Source organism: Lissotriton vulgaris, chromosome 6, assembly GCF_964263255.1.
Source record: "Lissotriton vulgaris chromosome 6, aLisVul1.2, whole genome shotgun sequence".
Taxonomy (NCBI): domain Eukaryota; kingdom Metazoa; phylum Chordata; class Amphibia; order Caudata; family Salamandridae; genus Lissotriton; species Lissotriton vulgaris.
Genome location: NC_141694.1, coordinates 1335318855 through 1335338902, shown reverse-complemented (window position 1 = coordinate 1335338902; position 20048 = coordinate 1335318855). Strand labels below are relative to the sequence as shown.

Genomic DNA, 20048 nt, shown 5'->3' with positions numbered 1-20048 from the left:
TGGACTGCACTCAAATCACCATTGGGTACATCGACATGCACTCAGCCTAGGTGCTGGAGTCTATTTCTGACCCAGGTACCAGAGAAAAACCAAGTGAGGATGAACCTTAAGGGTTTTGCAGGAGATATGATGCCTTAGCATACTGCGAGCATAGTTTGGAAAAGCAGTCAAAAAGTAAAAAAAAAGTTGGTCAAAATAGGATAGGGGTAGCTCTCTGGGAACGTGCTGCTGGCATGGAACAAAAGAACTGATGTCCCTGTGCCGGGGTGGCGGCCATATAAGAACCACGATGTCCCTTCTGAAGCATATAACAGCAACGCGGAGCAGAACAACATCACTTACCAGAAAGCAGAGTCACTGCTCAAGCTTTTCTAGATCCAGTTTGACAGCTGGAAAATATTCTTAGGTTAGGAATATGTGGTAGGAAGTCTCTATCAAAATTAACAAATTGCTTCACTAAGCCAATCACACATCTTCTACTGAACATAGCTTTAAAATGAAAGTATATAGACCGCAACACTTAAGTACACAGCATACATGCAAACTAATTTGTACGTCCAATCCCACCCAAACCGCACAAACCCCAGGCACACACACTTGAAGCAGCATACCTTTCCATGGCTTTAGCTGTGTAAGGCAAATGCATTTCAATACTGTGTTCATCTTCATCGGTTGACAACGACATGCGTTCAAACATCCCCGTCTTCCATAAATCACCATAAACTGAAAAATATCAGAAGTAACAATTATAGTCAAAGCACGTAGGTTACATTAGGTCATTTTGCGAGGTGATCCAAATGTAAAAAGGGATGACTAACAAAATCACTTGCCAAAAGGACTTGAATTAGCCAGAAGGGAAAAAAAGTTATTTTTTTCTTTGGTCAGATACTTTTCTGAGGTGATTTCAAACTTGTAATCTATAAACTGCCTTACTGCTCTGCTTGTGAGTTATTGGACCAGCAAACCAAGCATGTCTCATTATACAGTATTAAGCATGTGTCCCAAAAATAGCTCCCATCTCTAAGATTCCAGGAATGTGAAATTCCTATTGCCCAATGCCCAGCAGATACTGTTTCTGGTCAGCAACAAGAAGTTATGTTTGTTTTGTTCACTGGAAAGACGGGCACAAACCATTGCAGCACACACTCTTTGGCTAATTATGGCTCAGTGACAAACAAGTTAATTTCCTTCAGTAACACTCTTTCTGGTGGATACTCAATCTAACCACGGATTACTCTCCTTCAGAACCTTAGGTGCCACAATGAACCTGGAAAATGTTTCAGCATAGATCCTGCTCACCTGCTCCACGTCAACCCATTTCCACCTCAAAGTGATGGCTGGAGCAGAAAATAAACATCATTGAAGTGTGCTGACATCAGTTTCTTTCTTGCCACTGTTTGTCCCCCTCGAATGCGAGGTCCAAATACCAATTATATGAGCCAGTTTGCAAATCTCTCTGGAACCTTATTAGATGGGAAATAAGCCAGTCAGGTTGGAAACAGAAAGTTGGAAGAGCTTTGAGGAACCTGTGGCTAGATAGTATATCCTACCTTGTTCTTCTGAAAGATACTTCTAACCGCAGATTCCTCACCTTTAGAATAGATGCCAAAGAAGCACCTCCCCAGGTGGTAGGTCTATGGAATTACCAAAAACAAAAAGTCTAGCAGAATCGACAGTTAAAATGCCCTTCTGGTCAGACTTGGCTGTCAAGGAAGTCGTGTTTTGAGAAATTGTGCAAAGATACCCATGTTGCAGCCTTACAAATATCTAGGACAAGCACTCACAGCCCTGACAGAATCCTTCATGAGGCTTTTTCGTGGCCAGCGTATACCACATATTAATGCAGAGGACTATCCACATGGGCAAAGACCTTTTCAGGACACCCTTACCTTTCTTTGCCAAAGAGAACTGAAAATTGCTGATCGTCCACCAATGAACTTTGGTGCACTTGATGTATTAACTCATCATCCTTTTGTGGTCCAAAGGATGAACTCTCCTCCTTTTTTGAGAGATGAGGAAGAGCAAAGAGCGTTGGCAGTGTGATGGACTGTCCAACATGAACGAGTCAAAATCTTTGGTAGGGAAGCCCACCTTAGTCCTTAGCACCAGTTAGACCTGAAAAAGTTTGTGTAAGGTAGCTGGACTGAAAGAACCTAAACCCAGTTTATTTATTGCAAATGTGTATCAGCACCAGAGGGGTGCAACTAAAAAGAGTAAGAACCAAAATAAGATCCCACGGTGGTATCACAAAGGGTTTAGGAGGAAACGTAAAAAACTATGCCTTTAAGAAATCGGATCAGGACAGGTGATTTCAAGAAGAACAGCTAACCGGTAAGTGCAAAAAGGCTGCACCTGAGATCACATTGTTCAAATAAATATTTCAACCTTATGTGTCTCTTATTTACTCCTGTTGTGGACTGGCATGAGAGTATAACGAAAGAGTGTTCTCACTTCCCACCATTCCTGAGATGGTCCTAAGTCGCATGTTCTAGGTTGTCTAATCATTGGTTACTTAGCTATAGGACGAAGAGCTAATGTGACACTGATGCTAGCTGGTTGGGGGTTTTCTAGGTACTGAGCTGAGTTTCTGGTACACCACAATTCACTGATGTCCTAGGTCTCTGTGCACAGTTCCAATGTTTTTTTTGCCCACAATCTGTCCCCTCTTAGTAGTCAATGGACAGCTTTTACCAGTGGTGGCAAACAGCGCCAATTTCTCCGTTTGGCTATGGGCTACAAGTATAGTCCAGGCGTCTGTGGCGCCCGCATTGTCTCTCTTGGAGGGGGTCGACGCAGATGCATGTTCGTATGTGGATGACATCTATCTCACAGACGACGAATAATGCCCGCATCTGTGCCATGTAGGCCGCATAATTTGCTGTGTTGCGGATTTTGGCAATAAATTCAACTTTGCGAAAAGTCACACTGCAGAGTACACAGTACTGGGCTACGAGCTCAACAATGAAGGTCGAGGTTTAGCTCCTCATTTCCTGGAGAAATGCGCACATTTGCGAGCTCCCACAACACCGAAGAAACTAGAATCTTTACTGGGCTTTTTGAATTTCGGACATACCTACATTCCCTAATATGCCTAGAGTATCAAACCTCTTTACGCTTTGATACATCCTTCCTTTTCTAAATCGTGCTGGCTGCCTGAACATTCAGCCATCTTGCAATCTTTGCAGGCTGATCTTCTAAAATCTAAATTCTTGTTGACCCGTGATAACCACACCAACCTGGTGATAAGAATCGTACCAGGGGCTGTGGGTTTCACGTACCTCACTTTTAATGAGGGTGGCACAGTCCCTATCGCTTACAAGTCACAACTGTACACTTCGGCTGAGTTGCGGTTTTCCACTGTGGAAAAAGTTTTGACAGCAGTGCAAATGACAATTCATAAGGAAAGTGCACTGTCGCTGGGAAAACGTTTTGGTTGTTACTCCGTATCCTGCCTTAGAGGCAGTAACAAAAGCCAGTGTACCAAATTCCAAAGCTTTGCACCGTCAGTGGATACAATGGGCCGCGTCCTTGACATCCCCAGATGTCACGTTCATTTTTGATTCCTCTCTGCAAACGCAGGAGTTCTTGCAGTATGAATTTGTTCATCCTGCTCCTCTGACTATGCGCCCACTTGAGGATTTCCGTTGTATCATTTACACTGACGGAAGCGCGCAAGTGGCTACGGGTTCAAAGCACACATATTCTTCGGCCTGCGCAATTGCGGTCGGTACTATGGTGGATGGTGAATTCAAGTCCCATGTCGTACATACTCATACATTAGGGACTGTACCGCCCAATTGGCAGAGCTTCGTTCTCTGATGTTTGCATTAGAGTACACAGATCCCAGTGGGACTACTCTTATTTTAAGTGACTCTTACTACTGTGTTCAATCATACAATGACAATCTACCCTTTTGGACTCAAACATTTTATTGTGACTCCAAGGGTCGCAGAATAAAACATAAAATGATCTGGGTTCGAGTGGCTAATCTTAAAGAAAGGCAGCAACTTTTCTTTGTAATTCATACTCTGGGTCACCAGCGTGTTGGATTTCACGCTGTTGGCAATTGTCTCGCGGATGAAGCCGCTAAGACAGTAGTTGCAACATATGCAGTAGCAGCAGTTACACGTTCCAAAAGTAAGATTGATGATGACATCTTGGCAGCTATTGACGCAACAGAGAAGGGAGGTAATTACCCTAGAGATTTCCCTTCTAAATACTCTTAACATTTAAGCCCTGATAAAGTTTCTTATGTGAGAATTAACGAGGTTGGTGACAGGTTAATTCCAAACACGGACTGCAGGCAGACTTGGATTACAGCAGCCCACGCTGGGATGGCCTCATCGCATGCCGGCGTGTCTGCTACTGTATCTCTTCTCCAGCAACGGTATTGGTGGCAGGGTTTGTACAAACAGACGCGTGAGTATGTCCTTCAATGTGGCATTTGTCAGCAAATTAAACTTTCTACTGCTGCACGCCCGCCCCAAACTCAGTTGTACATATCTAATAAACCGCTTGAGTGCGTTTATTTAGATCACTGCAGTCCTTTCTCCTCTGATACTGCGTATAAGTACATCTTAGTAGCAGTTGAATCTTGCACGCGCTTTGTGTGGCCGCAACGTAGTGCTGATTCCAGAACTGTCATAAGGGATTTGCGTGTCTTTGTAGGAATTTTTGCGTGTGGTACCTTCCATTCGGATCAGGGTCCAGCGTTTGCCACTAAGGCATGCAAGGATGCCATGAGATCTCTGGGGGTCCAGGTCAAATTTTTGTCTCCATACCGGCCTGAAGGTAATAGTGTTGTGGAGCGAATGAACCGTGATTTAAAGCAATCCTTGACAGCGAAGGTATTAGGTACTGGCCGAGACTCCCAAACCCACCTCAATAGCGTACAGCGTGCACTAAATAATCTCCCTAGAAGGTCACTGGGTGGGCGGACCACATGCGAAATGCTCTTTGCCATCAAAATGTTTGTAGCGGGCCTTGATGGTTTAGACATGGCGGCGGCCGCGTCATTACATCTAGATGAACATTTTAATGTTTTAAAGAACCTACAAAAGACTAGAGACAGTCTTGCAAAGGAACATTTGCCCTCCACATCTGATGCTGCGTTGCTGATTCCGGTAGTCGGCTGGCTACCCCAAGTTGGAGAACTGGTCCGAGAGAAGATCGACAACAAAAGTAATTCGGTCCCTCCTATCGAGCTCCAGTTCCCGTGCTTGGCGTTCAGGGTACAAGAACAGTAATTTTACCTCCTCTTCCTGGGCGGAAGGGGAACAGGTACATCTCCACTGACAATGTGAAACTACACAGGGTGGCTGATTCTTCTTAGTAGGACACCTGCGGTTTTGTGTCCTGCAATGGTGCGACACTCCGTTTTGGTACCGGATCCTGCCATCGGGCCTGATGTTGCCATTTAGATGAATACAGTTGTGAATCCTTTTTTGAATCCACCTGCTGGTGATCCTCTTAATGATACTGAATATACTTACCCCACTGACTTTCCAATGCCTGATTTGGAGACCCGTGTGGCTTATCAATACCGTTTTTCATTTGACCCTGGCTCGTCCACATCGAAGTCCCCTTCAAAAGTTTCAATTTTTGCTACCTACTTTTAAAAACATTTTTTGATTCCCCCATGCACTTACATTTGGCTGGTACTTTTTTCAATTTTTTTTATTCATGTCCATCGGATTTGTGGTGTATTTTTTTTTGTTGGACACTAAGTTTAAGAAAGAACTTCAATTAGACTAATTGATGGAACTTTGGCCCCCCACTTCTATCATGAAGAGGGACCAGACATTTGTGAATATAACTGCTTGGCCCGTTTAAGATGGGATTGTATGGGATGCTGTAAAGTTCCAGATTCATGGGCTCACAGAGGTGATTAATGTTCCCAATGAACTCTGTGTTTCTATGGGGGATGTGGTTAAACAAAATATTTGCTCTGATGATTGGGACGTCCAATCCGAAGAGGCTTTATTTTCTGATTTGAAATATTATGCTGCCTTCGATGCTGAAGATTTGGTTGTATGACGTTACAATGCATACTTTTACAACACAGTTTACAGCGCATTTTTTAAATCTCAACATCCTTTACAACGCATTCCATTACATTGCATGACACGACATTGCATTTTAAGAAACTACCTTTACAACGCATTCCATTACATTGCATGACACGACATTGCATTTTAAGAAACTACCTTTACAACGCATTCCATTACAACACATACTACCTTTACAACGCATACAATTACATTACATTTATGGTAAGTATTGGATAGTATAGGGGGTAAAAATTACTATTCTAACTCCAGGGGGTGCAACAGTAGGGTAAGTGTTGGATAGTATAGGGTACAAATTATTATTCTAACTCCAGGGGGTGCAGTAGTAGGGTAAGTGTTGGATAGTGTAAGGGTGCTATGCGTTGTAATGGTATGCGTTGTAATGTTATACGTTGTAAAGACTGCGTTGTAATGACATGCGTTGTAATGGTATGCGATGTAATGGCATGCGATGTAAAGGATGTTGAGATGTAATGACTGCGTTGTAATGGTAGTGTGATGTAAAAGTAGTCTGCAAACTATGGTGATTTGTACTGTTACCAGCATTTTGGCAATCACTTTCTGCATAAGACAAATACATTTAGAAATGTGGTTAACTACACACAGTGGGAACATTGTCCCGTACCTGTTGAAGGCAGCTCAAAGACTCTTTTAAAAAAGTTTTCGTATTTTACTGATTTTGATCAATCAAACCCGGATACATTTTATTTTAGGATGACTGAGAGAGAAGTCCTCTTCCAAGGTTAGACTTTCCCACACAAAATTGCTGTATTCGAGGTCCTTTATTGACCAGTTGGCTGTTGGGGTCTATGAACTGTGGAAAGATACCATTGATCTTAAATCTGTCTGGGGTTCTAAAAGTTGGCAAGTGCAAGGCACAGAGGCTTTGCATCGTGCAGGTCTCATCCTGAACCATATGTTGTCACTATTTCATAAACCACCTGCTTTGGATTGGCTACTTCTAAAAAAATTAAATGCTCCTTCATTTCCTGATTGGGGTGAATTTCCCCATTGGAATACTTACACCAGTACTTCCCTAAGTGAATTACAAGCCCTGTTGAGAAATTCATCTTTTAATGTTTCCAGCATTAATCCCGAATGCTGGTTGCTATGGCAAAAAAGTGCAGATTCCTGCCAGCACCGTTTTCCTAGCCTGACCCTTGGTTATACAGAGGTTAGAGTAGATCCCTGTTTTCAGAGTCAACATTCAGTCACCACCTATTCTGTAGGCAAATTGTGTCAGAGTTGGCTCAAACACTCGACCTTAGCGTCAGTTAAGTTGCATTTGTTCAAACTGACTGACGCAGTTGATTTGAATGATTTTGTAAACAGTCCTGCAGCATGCAGATCGAAAAAGATTGAAGCTGCTCCTAGGCTCAGAGCTATAGATCAGGCCAATTTAGAAAAAGTGCTTGCAGTTGTAGATAATAGCATTAATACCCTTTCTTCCCATATTTACACATTAGATAATATTGTTTCATCTGTTGTTGATATTGTACGAAAAGGTGTTGCAGTTCTGTACCACGGACAAAATTATTTGCGTTCTATTATGCAGTTTGCTTGGACTCGTCAAACGTTAAAATCTGGGAATGTGCCTTGGGATTAAATGAACACGACTTCATTGTTTTTGCCTTTTAATTTGACTGGGGAACCTTTCATTTGGAGAACTTGCTGTGCCACGTTTCCTTCTGCAGCAAAGCTGCCCGGATTGCCTACCTGCCGCCTCGCTGTTGAAATAGATCGTTCTAGTTCGGGATTATGGCCTACGCAGCGGCTCATGGGGTTCTAGGCAATTGGAACATATGGAATACAGCCAATGACTTTCTGGCACACAGTTATCTCGAAGAAAGCCAGAGTTGCCCTCTGAAGGTGCTAAAGGCCCCGGCTGTTGAAGAACATGTATGTTCATTTCCATTACTTAATTGGATGGCTGAAATCTTCATAGATGATGACAATGACTTCCTATTGGAGGCAGTTGCAACATACAGTGCCTATACGGTGTTGGATTGAAGTGTGATTTTTCCTGCTTCACAGACACGAACTGAACTTGTGAAAATGTATATCACTAATGCCTTAATGTTTTTCTTATTTATTTTTTTGGGAGGTCTTATTCACAACATGGTCACCCGTGGATGATTTCACTGACTTGGTTACTTTTTATTTCTGATTTTTACTACCAATTATCAAGTTTGGCAAAATTCCTGAACTTGATTCTGTCTCATTCGAACTTGAACTCTGCATTCTATGAATATTGCCCCCTTTATTGTGCGTTCTCCGATTAAGGAAGGGTGTAGTAGGGTGTAGTATGGCCTAAGGCCTGCTTTGTGCGCATGTGATGTTAGCATGGCTTATTAGAAGTTTAAATGCCATTTTACCTTGTGCCGCTTTTGCACACAACACTGCATAGCTGTTTTTGTAAGTTAGCCTTCGTGAAGGTCTACACATGAGAAAGGGTTTTGTTTTCGACATTTCTAGACTTACATTGTGCCCCTAGTCTGCACAGTGAGTGCTGAAGCCGTCAAGGTTATCAAAACATGGTAGCTGTTTTTCGACATGATCGAGTAACGCTTTCTAGACACACCATTTTGGCAGCTGTGAGCCAACTAAGATTCTGGCACCCTTATTATTGCACACTTGCCATGATTTCACACACTTGGAAGATTTTCCATTTCCAGGGATGCAGAGAGCTTATGCTGATCCAGATGTGATTTACTCTTGCTGAGCGGAAAGGTAATGGGGTCACCCAAACAAGCCTAAGAGACCTTCTATAGTTTATAATATTTAGTTCCTATATAGGGAGGGTGTTAAAACTAGGCGCTATAAGACCTGTTTTCACCATCATTGTAATATGATTTCTCCTTTGTATTTTATGGAATTGTACCAATGCTGACCATATTATTTCTAATCATATGTCTGCTTATGTTGGCCAATATACTGCACCTGGGATCACGTCGTTAAAATAAATATTTCAACCTTACTGTGTCTCTTATTTACTCCTGTTGTGGACTGGAATGAGAGTATAATGAAAGAGTGTGCTGCCTTCCTGGGGATGGCCCTAAGTCACATGTTCTAGGTAATCGAATCATTGGTTGCTTTGCTATAGGACGAAGAGCTAATGTGACACTGATCCTAGCTGGTTGGGGTTTTTCTAGGTACTAAGGCGAGTTCTGGTACACCACAATTCAATGATGTCTTAGGTCTCTGTGCACAGTTCTGTGTTTGAGCAGGATCCTTGCAACAGGGCTGAGTCATGATCCTGGGGGACTCCGCCGTTGATTTCCGTGGATTTGGAGAGGAAGGGAGGGAGTCGGATCCTCTGGGTTCTGCCGGAGAGGAAGGATTGGATCCAGTGAAGGGCGGCTCCTTGTAGTCCCACGTCGTGCAGTCTGGCTGCGAGAGTAAGATGTGAAACGATGTCGAAGGCAGCGGAGAGGTCTAGAAGTAGAAGGGCCGCAGTGTGTCCCTGGTCAAGTAGCATGCAGATGTCGTCGGTGGCGGAGGAGGGATTTCTCGGTGCTGTGGTTGCTGCGAAATCCAGACGTAGAGGAGTCCAGGATGGAGCTCTCTTCTATGAAGGCGGTCAGCTGTGCGTTTACAAGTCTCACAGTGACTTTGGCTACAAACGGGAAGAGATAGATGGGTCGGTAGTTTTTCAGGTCTGTTGGGTCAGCAGATGGTTTCTTGAGGAGGGGTTTTACCTCCGCCCATTTCCAGTCGTCTGGGCAGATGCCTCCTCTGAGGGAGGCAATGATGGTACGTCCTAGTTCGGGTGCATTGGCGGCCCTGTGGAAGATGTGTGGTGGGCAGGGATCTATTGGGGCTCCTGAGTGTGTTTCCTTCATAGTTGCTGTGATGAGTTCGACCGAAGCGGGATCCCAGGGCGTGATGGTCGGCTTGTCGACGGCGGAGGGTAGGGGGGTAGTGTTCGTCGTTGGTTCACTGAATTTGTCATAGAGGGCCTTGATCTTTTGATGGAAATAGGAGCTGAGCTTGTTGCAGAGTTCCTGGGAAGGTGTGACGTCCGTGGCTTCGCAGGTGGGTTTTGCGAACTGCTATACGACATTGAACAGTTCCTTGGTGTTGGTCGCGTTAGTATGGACTTTGTCTCTTATGAAGGTCTGTTTGGTGTCTCTTATGTGCTGGTGGTATTCCTTCAGGGCGCTCTTGTGGTTGCTCCGTGCTTCCGTGGTTTTCAGGTTTCGCCAGGTTTTCTCTAGGCGTCTGCAAGAGCATCTGGCTTCTAGAAGTTCTGTGGTGTAGAAGGCAGATTTCAGTAGGTGTTGTTTGGCAGGGTGGCGGAAGGGTGCGAGCTTGTCGGCACAGCGGGAGATCCAGCGGTGAAGCTCTCTGGCTGCGGCGTTGGTTTCGGTCGCAGCGATGGGGGAGTAATGACTGAGGGTGGTGTTTAGGTGCTCCTCTGTAACTTTGTTCCAGTTCCGTTGTGGCGGGCGTCGGGCGGGTTTGGGTACGCTGGTGGTGTTGAAAGTGAAGTGGACGCAGTGGTGGTCAGTCCAGAGGGGCTGGGTAGTGTGGCAGAAACAGATGTTTGTTTTCTGCAAAGATGGGGTCGAGGGTGTGTCCCGCTGTGTGGGTGGGCGTGTGGATGAGCGGCTTTAAACCTAGGTTGGTGAGGTTGTCAAGGAGAGTGGTGGAGTCGGGGTTGTTGCTGGCACAGCGAAGAAAAGGAAACAAGTTAAACAGCGGTCAAGCACAAGAAATTAAATTAAGGGCAGAGAGCGGACAAACAAGTTACACAGCGGTCAGGCACAAGAAATGAAATTAAGGGCACAGAGCGGAAGAACAAAATTTTACAGTAGTCAGGTGAAAGCGGTAAAATCACGAGGAACAGAGCGGCAAAATGAAAACCAGAATCCGGGTAGATTCAAACCCTGCGACGGTGGGGCTGTCAGGTGACGCACAGCACAGCGGAGCTGCGAGAGAGAGTTCGATCCTGAGACCGAAGTCGGACCATTCGTGATCAGTGAGGTGAGTTGGCTGAGTTAATCACTCTTGGCATTTAAAGAGGAGAATTACCCTGACAATTCAGCCGGTTCTAGAGTACAGGATGTTCTGGTACAAAGCCCAGGACCTAACACTGCTCTCCTTGCTGCAATACCATATGGAAAGGGTGTGGTCCATGAGAACCCAAGCCAGCCTCCCCTTGATGGACAACAACAAGACTTTCAATGCCAAGTAAACATCCCGCAAGACTGACAGGTTAATGTGGGGACAGGTCTTCACCGGCGTCCACAGGTCTCTGATTTCTACCTCTCCCAGATGATCACCCGAACTCAGTAGTGAGGAGTCACCACTGTATGATCTGAGTGGGCTAGAGAGATAGATGTGCTTCTCTTAAACCCAGGGATGGCTGGCACGTATATGCACCGGTGGGGTGGGCGGGCACGTATATGCACCGGTGGGGTGGGCAGGCAACTAAGTGGTGGGTGGTACGTGCATTGAGGCAAGACGAGTGGCAAATAATCTAAAATAAAGTCACTTACCTTGCCTGGTGCACATCTAATGTCCTCCTCAGTCCCTCCTCTGTCAGTTCCACAGGCTCCAGCCTCCAGGAAATTCCACCAACCAATCCTGGCGCTACTCTCACCAGCATGAAAGCAGCACCAGGATTGGATGGAGCATCCTGGCTGGATGCACCTTCAGGCCCTTTAGGCATGTGCATGGTCTACACCCAGCTATGAGTGGAGTGGACGCAAAGTACTCATGTCACTTTAGCCGGCTTAAGAGAGCCAACCAAACGGATATACATACTTTGGTGCATCCATCTTGCTCATCAAGTCCTCTATGCCAATCATTAGTAGAGAAGGGCACGCCCCCATTTATCCCGGCTGAAGGCTGCTGTGCGCTAAACGTGAAAAATAACATGGCAATTAAATCATTTCATTTTTCATGTTTAGCGCCACCGCAGCGCGCAGGGTGCAGCAAGATCCCCTCGTCCTCATAAAGAAACCACTGCTGCTTAAATTTAGGTGAAATCTAACAGATTACCATGATGCTTGGCCAACTGAAACTTCTAATAAAACTGCAGAGCCATATGTCACCAGGCATGGAGTGCTAGCAGAATGCAGGAGGCAAACGGGCTTAGAAGCCTCAGATCACCTCACTGAGTCCCAGGACTGTGGCTGAAACATAGGGACCATAGCCTGAATATCTGAGACCAGCAGATCTGGAGGGAAGGATGGCCAATGCTCCATATTAAGGATGGCTCTGATGAGACCGGCGGAATCTATACCACGTCTAATGGCTATGCGATGTACTTTTGGGGAATACTCCGGGTACTGTGTCAATTGGAGTAAATCCCTAGGCTACGTTTTGGCGGGGCCCCAACCGCCTACATTGGTCGGATGCTAGGGCCTGGTTTGGCGAGAGACGTTTCGCTATTTAGGAATATGGATCACGCCGTCTGCCTCGGAGTTTCTCGGACTTAATGTGCAGGCACAACTTGATCGCCTGCACAGTGACGTGCAACACTGGCGGACCCTGCCGGTCTCCCTCATGGGCAGAGCTGTATTATTTAAAATGATGGCCCTGCCACGTTTGCTGTACGCGCTGCAGAGCTCCCCCTTTCCGATCCCAGACCGCGGTGGTGGTCGAGATATGGAAACGTGCAACGAAATTGCTTGGTTGGGAGAGGAGGCTCACGGCTCAGACGCCCTTATGGAGTGGCGACTTCCTTAGGGAAGTCGCGCAACTCCGCGACCTACGCCAGTGGAGCCTGATAGGCATAGATCTACTGGGAGATGTCTGGAAGAAGGGGCAGGTGGTGGAATTCGCGGCTTTACAGTCAGAATTCCATATGGGAAATGGTGAATTCCTCCATTATCAGCAATTCAAACATGCTATATATTCACACTTATCACAGGGGGATCAGATACCTGAATACGCTCCACTTGAAGACACGCTGCTGATGGACCCAATGATTGATAAGGCCATATTGCTCACATATAAGAAACTAATTAACAACATCCCAGATACACTCCTATCACTGCGGGAAAAGTGGGAATCCGACTTGGGCTTGTTAGAGGACGATGATTGGAATGAGGCCCTGCAGTGCCCTAGAGAAGCAGCGATTAGAGCACGATTCCGATTGGTGCAGCTCCGCATCCTTCACAGGTCCTACACCCCACGCATGGTGCAATTTAAAATGGGGTATGCAACATCACACTTTTGCTTGAGAGGGTGCGGGGATGAGGGCACATTTTTTCACATCCTTTGGGAATGCCCCAAAATTCATACGTATTGGGTTAGACTGAAGGACATAATGGAGGAAGTGGTTGGGGCAGAGGTGCCGCTGGAGGCTAGGTGGCACATCCTAGGGGTCACGGGGGAGGTAACATGGCCCAAGGGAGATAAGGTGTGGTTGGCCTTCGCAAGCATGGTGGCAAAGAGGAACATCGCACGTCTCTGGGGGAGTGACTTGGTACCGGCAATAGAGGAATGGGAGCGAGACATGGATTGGGGCCAGAGGGCGGAGAAGGTCATCTACAATGGTCGGGGATGTCCAAAAAAATGGGAAAAGATCTGGCAGGCATGGAGGAGGTATAGAGGGGAGTGGATGAACACCCCGGAGGAGACTTAGTGGAAGCTTCCCTTCGCTAGATACCGCCCACGACATGCAAATGACACTTCCTTTCCTGGGAGGCGATGGACTTTGGTTCTGATACGTTCTGCACACCTGATGGGGGGATGGGGTGGAGGGGAGGGCAAGAGGGAGGATACTTCGAAGGGCGGGGGTGGGGCTGAAGGATGGGGTTGAGGTAGAAGACACACTGGCTTGGAGGTAGACCGTCAATATACCCGCCAACGACTGATATGATGTGATTTTCTATAATGTAAGCACCATTGCACTTTCACTGCTCCATGATGTGTCATGTGATGGAACTGTTTCTTTCAATAAAAAGATGTTTAAAAAAAAAAAAAGGATGGCTCTGATGAAAGAAATCCACTGCGAAGGAGCCAAATGTGACTTTGGCACGTTAATAGAGAACCACAATGATGCCAGGAGGTTCGCTGTCATCTTGAGGCAGTTTACTAGAGCCACTTCCCCTATACTCTCCTCTTGTGAACACATCTGCCTCGACGTCATTAGCGAGGGCAAACCAGTATGCTCTCTGCATATCATTTACCATCCACCAGGGGAACCTCACCTTCATCCAACAACTCATGGACATGATCACAACTAACTCCGGTCGTCAAAACACTCAAATATTCCTTGATGATTTCAATCTGCACTGGAATGATCACAATGACACTGTGGTAAGCCTCAAAAACGTCCTCAACGCCCTAGACCTCACCCAAATTTGCAACAGCTCCACTCATGATAAAGGCGCTATCCTTGATTTAATCATCTCCAAAGAGGAATCTACCCAACTTGGGTCAATCCAACCTTGTGACCGGTCTGACCACCACATTATCACATTCTTCATCAACGGAAATGTTAAACTCAACCCGGTTCATTCCACCAAACTTAAGGTCTGGAAAAGAGACCTGAGGAAACTCAACCCCAACTCACTTCCTTCCCGCAACTACAATCTTCTCCTACCCCCTATCGATACCTCAGACGTTCAGACTCTCACCGATCACTACCTCAAATTAATGACCTCAATAATCAATGAGGTCGCCCCCCTGCAACTTAAGAGAGTCTCCACTAAGAACTCTAAACCATGGTACGATGGTATGCTTAACGAAGACAGACGAGCCATGAGACTGGCAGAACGCAACTGGAGATCAGCCCCCTCGGCTATGCATCTTAAAACACTTAAGAAAAAGAGAAACGCCTACTTTAGGAAAATCAAACGCACAAAAGCAGATTTCTTTAGCTACTAGCTTGACCAAGCAAAAAAATCGGCCCAAAAAATGAGTTAATCAAAACCCAATCCAAGGAAAAACCTCAACAATCACATAACACGACTAGCACTCTACCGTCATGTGAAGAATTCTCTGCGTTCTTTAACCTAAAGACAGATATCATCAGGAACGAGCTCCTCAATGATCTAAGCCTTTACTCCAGCCCACACAGCATAACACCCATTGAATCAAAAAACAATGCCACATGGTCGTCCTTTGACACCTACACAGAAGAAACGATAGGCATAATGCTCAGCACCTTGAAACCCTCTAATCACCTCACAGACCCCCTACCGGCAAACACTTGTAAAGGACTTCATCCCACTGCTTCTCCTGCTTTGGACCAAAATTATTAACAGCTCACTTCAACAAGGACTCATCCCCGACTCCCTCAAAGTGGGACATGTCTCGCCCATACTTAAAAAACCCACAGCAGACCCTACGGACCTAAACAACTACCGTCCTATTTCCAATATTCCTACCCTGGCCAAATTGCTGGAAAAATGTGTACACCTCCAATTGACTAAACACATTGATCAGTTTGACCACCTCAGCTCATACCAATCAGGCTTCCGAGCAGGACACAGCACGGAATCAGCCATGACACACATAGTTGATGACGCACTTCAAATCTTAGACCAGAACGATACCCGCCTCCTCATCCTACTCGACCTCTCATCAGCCTTTGACACCGTCAAACACGAGAACTTAATCGAGCTGCTGAATATCAGAATGGGTCTATCAGGGACTGTACTCAAGTGGTTTACCTCCTTTCTGCATAACTGGACTCAGAAATTCAAGATCAACAACACAATGTCCTCACCCGTTCCTGTAACACTAGGTGTCCCTCAAGGATCCTCATTATCCAACATTGTTCAATCTAGTCATGGAGCCACTCACCACACTGCTGCAAGCATCTAATGTACCGTTTTACATGTACGCAGACGACACCCAACTCTACCTCAAAATACAATCCCTTGAAGACATCAAACTACTCAACACAACACTTAGGAACACACAGTCATGGGTGGCCGAGAATCATCTCAAACTTAACGCGCTAAAAACCGAATTCCTTCTAATAGCACCTCCCGCTAAAAACCCCATCACTCAGTCTTGGCTTAAACACCTAACTGCACTCAACGTCCAACCCACCATCGTGGACTCAGCGAAATCTTTAGGCATAACCCTTGACGCCAATCTCAACATGCAACATCATATCAGCAAGGCAACTAAAGGAGCTAATTTCCAAATCAATACTTTGAGGAAGCTTAAACCCTTCCTCCCAGCAAAGGACTTCCAAACCGCAGTACAAGCCCTAGTTATCCCTCGAATAGACTATGGAAGTGTCGCCCTCTGTGGTCTTCCCATTTCTACTACCGCACCACTAAGAGCCTCTATGAACGCTGCAGCGAGACTTATCACTGGATCAAAAAAACGCTCGCACATTTCTCCTGACCTAAAATCCCTGAACTGGCTGCCTTATGAAGCTAGAATCCATCTGAAAATCGCTTGCATGACACACAAGGCTATACACCACAACACGCCCAGCTACCTCACTCAGAAATTGACAATCTCAGGTGGTTCAAGAAGCACACAAAATCTTCTTCTGAAACCACAAAGATTCCACAAGGAAAAAACTTATAAACGCTCCTTCTCAGGGATGGCACCCAGGATCTGGAATGCCCTCCCTCCAGAAACCAGACTTATCTCCTCCACGGCATCTTTCAAAATAGAAGTAAAAGCAATCCTCATGGCTAAATTCACCCGAATATAAGCTATGGAACTCTTGAGAGCCGTCATCTATCCTTTTACTACATGTCTGGACTGATCTACTATGTACCCTGTTACCTTAACCTACTTTGCTCTCCACTGATAACCTTCTGCTCCTATGTGCACAAAAACCTTTGTTAATCACTCACTTGTTTTCTTATCCCATGTATTTGTGAAGCGCTCTGATATCTTCAAGGATCTTGTTCGTGCTATATAAAACTTTCAAAATAAAATAAAATAAAATTGTGAACAGCCAGTCGTCGAGATAGGGAAAAGATTGGCATACCCAGTCACCACCATCACCTTCATGAACACCCAAGGGACACTGATATGGCTGAGGGGAGCAAGACAACCTGAAAACGCTCTTGGTACACCTAGACCACAGGAACATGGAAAGAGATGTCCTGCAAGTCCAATGCTACAAATCCTTCTCCTGGATCCAGGACAGTTAGAGCCTGGGCCAGCGTGAGCATCTTGAATTTATCCTTTCGCAGGAAGGAACTGAGAGATCAGTGATCTAAAATAGGATAAAGAACTCCACCCCTTTTCGGCACCAGGAAATAGCTGGGCTAACATCAAATTCAGATTTCCAAGGTTGGGCTCTCTACGGCTTCTTTTGCCAAAAGAGCCTAAACTTCCTGCAGTAAAATGAACAAGTGCTCCTTTGAAAGCCGTTCTGAGGCGGGTCGAAGATGTATGGTTCAGGGGGAGAGAACCCAGCCCCGTGTCAGGAAAAGAGTTCAATCTACTGGCCACTTGTAGGTCCAAATAGAAACTGCCATCATCGTATTGCGGGAGCATTTCATCCCGCACAAATTCATCATAATCAAAGGCTGGCTGACTTTAGTCAGAATCCGATCCAAAACGTTATTGGAGCGCTAGAGGGTAGGGACTGGGTAAAGCTTCTGTTTTTTGCTGAATCAAAGCAAACAGACGCATGTCTCATTAGAATTGTTACAGGATGCAACTACAGTTGACAGGTTTGGTTCAAAGTCAGACAGGATTGTCTTTTCTGGCATTTGGGCCGGTATTGACGTAGCAGGAACAGACATGGATAATGGTGCCAGACATGGAAACGTTCAATTTCAGAGCTTTGCTGAAAGGGGTTCAGAGGACTGACACAGTCGACGACAGATCCTGTCAGTAACCTAAGTGGATGCCTCCGATGATCCGATCTAGGAGGAGCTGCCAAGGAGCATAAAATCCACAACATGGCTTCTTTGAAAGCCTCAATCTGTTGCAACATCGTTGATGGCCCATGAAATTTGTGGTGCATCGGGACAGCTCTTCTGCATGCGGCCGGGAGGGAGTGACACCTTAACGCCCATGCAATTTCTCAGTGGGAGATTTGTGAGAGTGGGAAAACCTAGGCCTTATTTTTTAACTTAGACTTACCCAAACACTGGGACTATGATGGAGACCTTCGCAGCAGCGAGCGTGTCATTGGGAATGGGTCCATTGTCTCAACTTTGATTGGGAATTACAGGACTTCATGTTTGGCGACGTACAGGTTATCTGCACGATCCTGAAACGCCTTATGATGCATAATGGCACACTCCTCACACGACTTGGAGTTGTTGCCCAAATCCAAAAACCAATGATATACCTTGTAGGAACCGGACACTGACATCTACATGTGCCAATCCCTACAAATTTGGCAGGAGACATGTTCTCCAGGGCACTAGAAAAATCCTTTGAAAAAAAAAACTTATCAAAGAACGGATATAAAGGAACAGACATCAGCGTGCTTGTGTTGCACTTATATACGCTTCAACCATCACTTCCTGGAGGAATAGGGTTGATGCAGAGCCATACGACAGCACCCACCAATGCACGTTAGCTATGCGTAAAAAACTTCCAGATCCAGTCTGGCACCAGGGGATATTCTAAAGGCGAGGAATCTGCTGTTAGAAGTATCCATCAGAAAGCGGATTGTCAACCACTAAGGCGGGATATGTATCAAAATGGATAAGTTGTTCAACTTGCATATATGATTCATTAATGGAAAAGCCTTTAGTATTAAGGTGAGTACTTTAAGGAAATGCATCGAGTTGTGAAATCAGCTATGCATTACAGACTATGGTTCCATTATAAAAATACATACACACTTGCAAAATCTAACAATTTGAAGCTACTTATAACACTTCAAGATTGCTCCCTTATTACATACAAATACAGGCCGAACCACAAAAGCTTCTAAAATAAAAAGGCACACAAAAAAATGATTGACTTGAAAAAAGAACAACCTTTTGCTAGACTATTCTGCATACTTAAACACAATTTTCTGACATCATTTTACACGTTTGATAAAAGCCACAAATTAAAAAATATATTAATGGAGAATTGGTGTAAAACAATTATGGGCAATATAACAATAAAGTAACAAAAATGCACCCGCAGGCACATCTCCTTATATCAGTGAAGATTTAGGACTTTTAGGAATACACATGAACTTACAGAAGTAGGCCTAGGAACTATTCTCCTAACAAAGTGTTACGATTTCCATTTTACATGAGTAAATATATACACTTACTTACTCATGCAAAAATAGGATGAGCAACTGCAAATCCACCTTACCTGCACATGCTTTTCTCACCCTGAAAAAAGTCTTGCCCCCAATTTTGTTGGAAGTAGATTTATAACATTTTAAAATATGAAAGAGATTGAAGGAGGTGGTACATATCCTTAAATATGTATCTTTGTGGGTGTGCACAGGCTCATATTACATTCCAACCCTGGAACTGCCACTTGGTGCCTACTTCCACCCCTGTGTGGCTCCGATTAATAGTTGCACGGTACTTATGTACGGATACATTTTCACCCATAGAAACTGTTACAGTTTGCTAATACCTTGCGAGTATTGGGCAATTAAGAGTTTATAATCATTCAGGCCCAGATTTACTGGGCTAAATTCTATCTCTATTCCATTTTCTGTGGGGGATTATCACTCAGATTATCACTCACATTCTCACATTTACCACCTACTGTAAGTGGGGGATTTGCAGAGGGTGCTGGCATTGGTAGGGGAGGCTGTAGTCTGATGGGGAGCCCTCCTGCGCCATGGCAGAGTCAGGCTGTAACAGGAAAAACATCCACCATGAAGTATTTTCAGGCCGGTAAAACAGTTTTGGGCTTTTCCAGACAGGAAAATTGGGTCAGTTGCTCGGAAACATTGGTAAATCAGGGTGCAGATACAATTGCCTACACGTGAGTAGAGCGGAATTCCATACGGGAATTCCGCTTGACCATAATCGGTGGCCTGTATTTGCACATATTTCACACAAAAATGCTGAATCGGACTGCTCGCAGGTAGCAATTTGCTTGTCGATAAAGTTCTGAGTTGTA

The 20048-nt window shown here is 45.1% G+C and overlaps 1 protein-coding gene across 1 annotated transcript in view; it reads right to left on the bottom strand.

Moving 5' to 3' along the window:
- MEMO1 (mediator of cell motility 1) overlaps window positions 1–20048 on the bottom strand; it is a 143604-nt gene that overhangs the window by 66736 nt on the left and 56820 nt on the right. The window contains exon 5 of the mRNA XM_086927475.1: window positions 612–723. Coding sequence (XP_086783601.1) covers window positions 612–723 — 112 coding nt within the window. The remainder of the gene's footprint in view (window positions 1–611; window positions 724–20048) is intronic.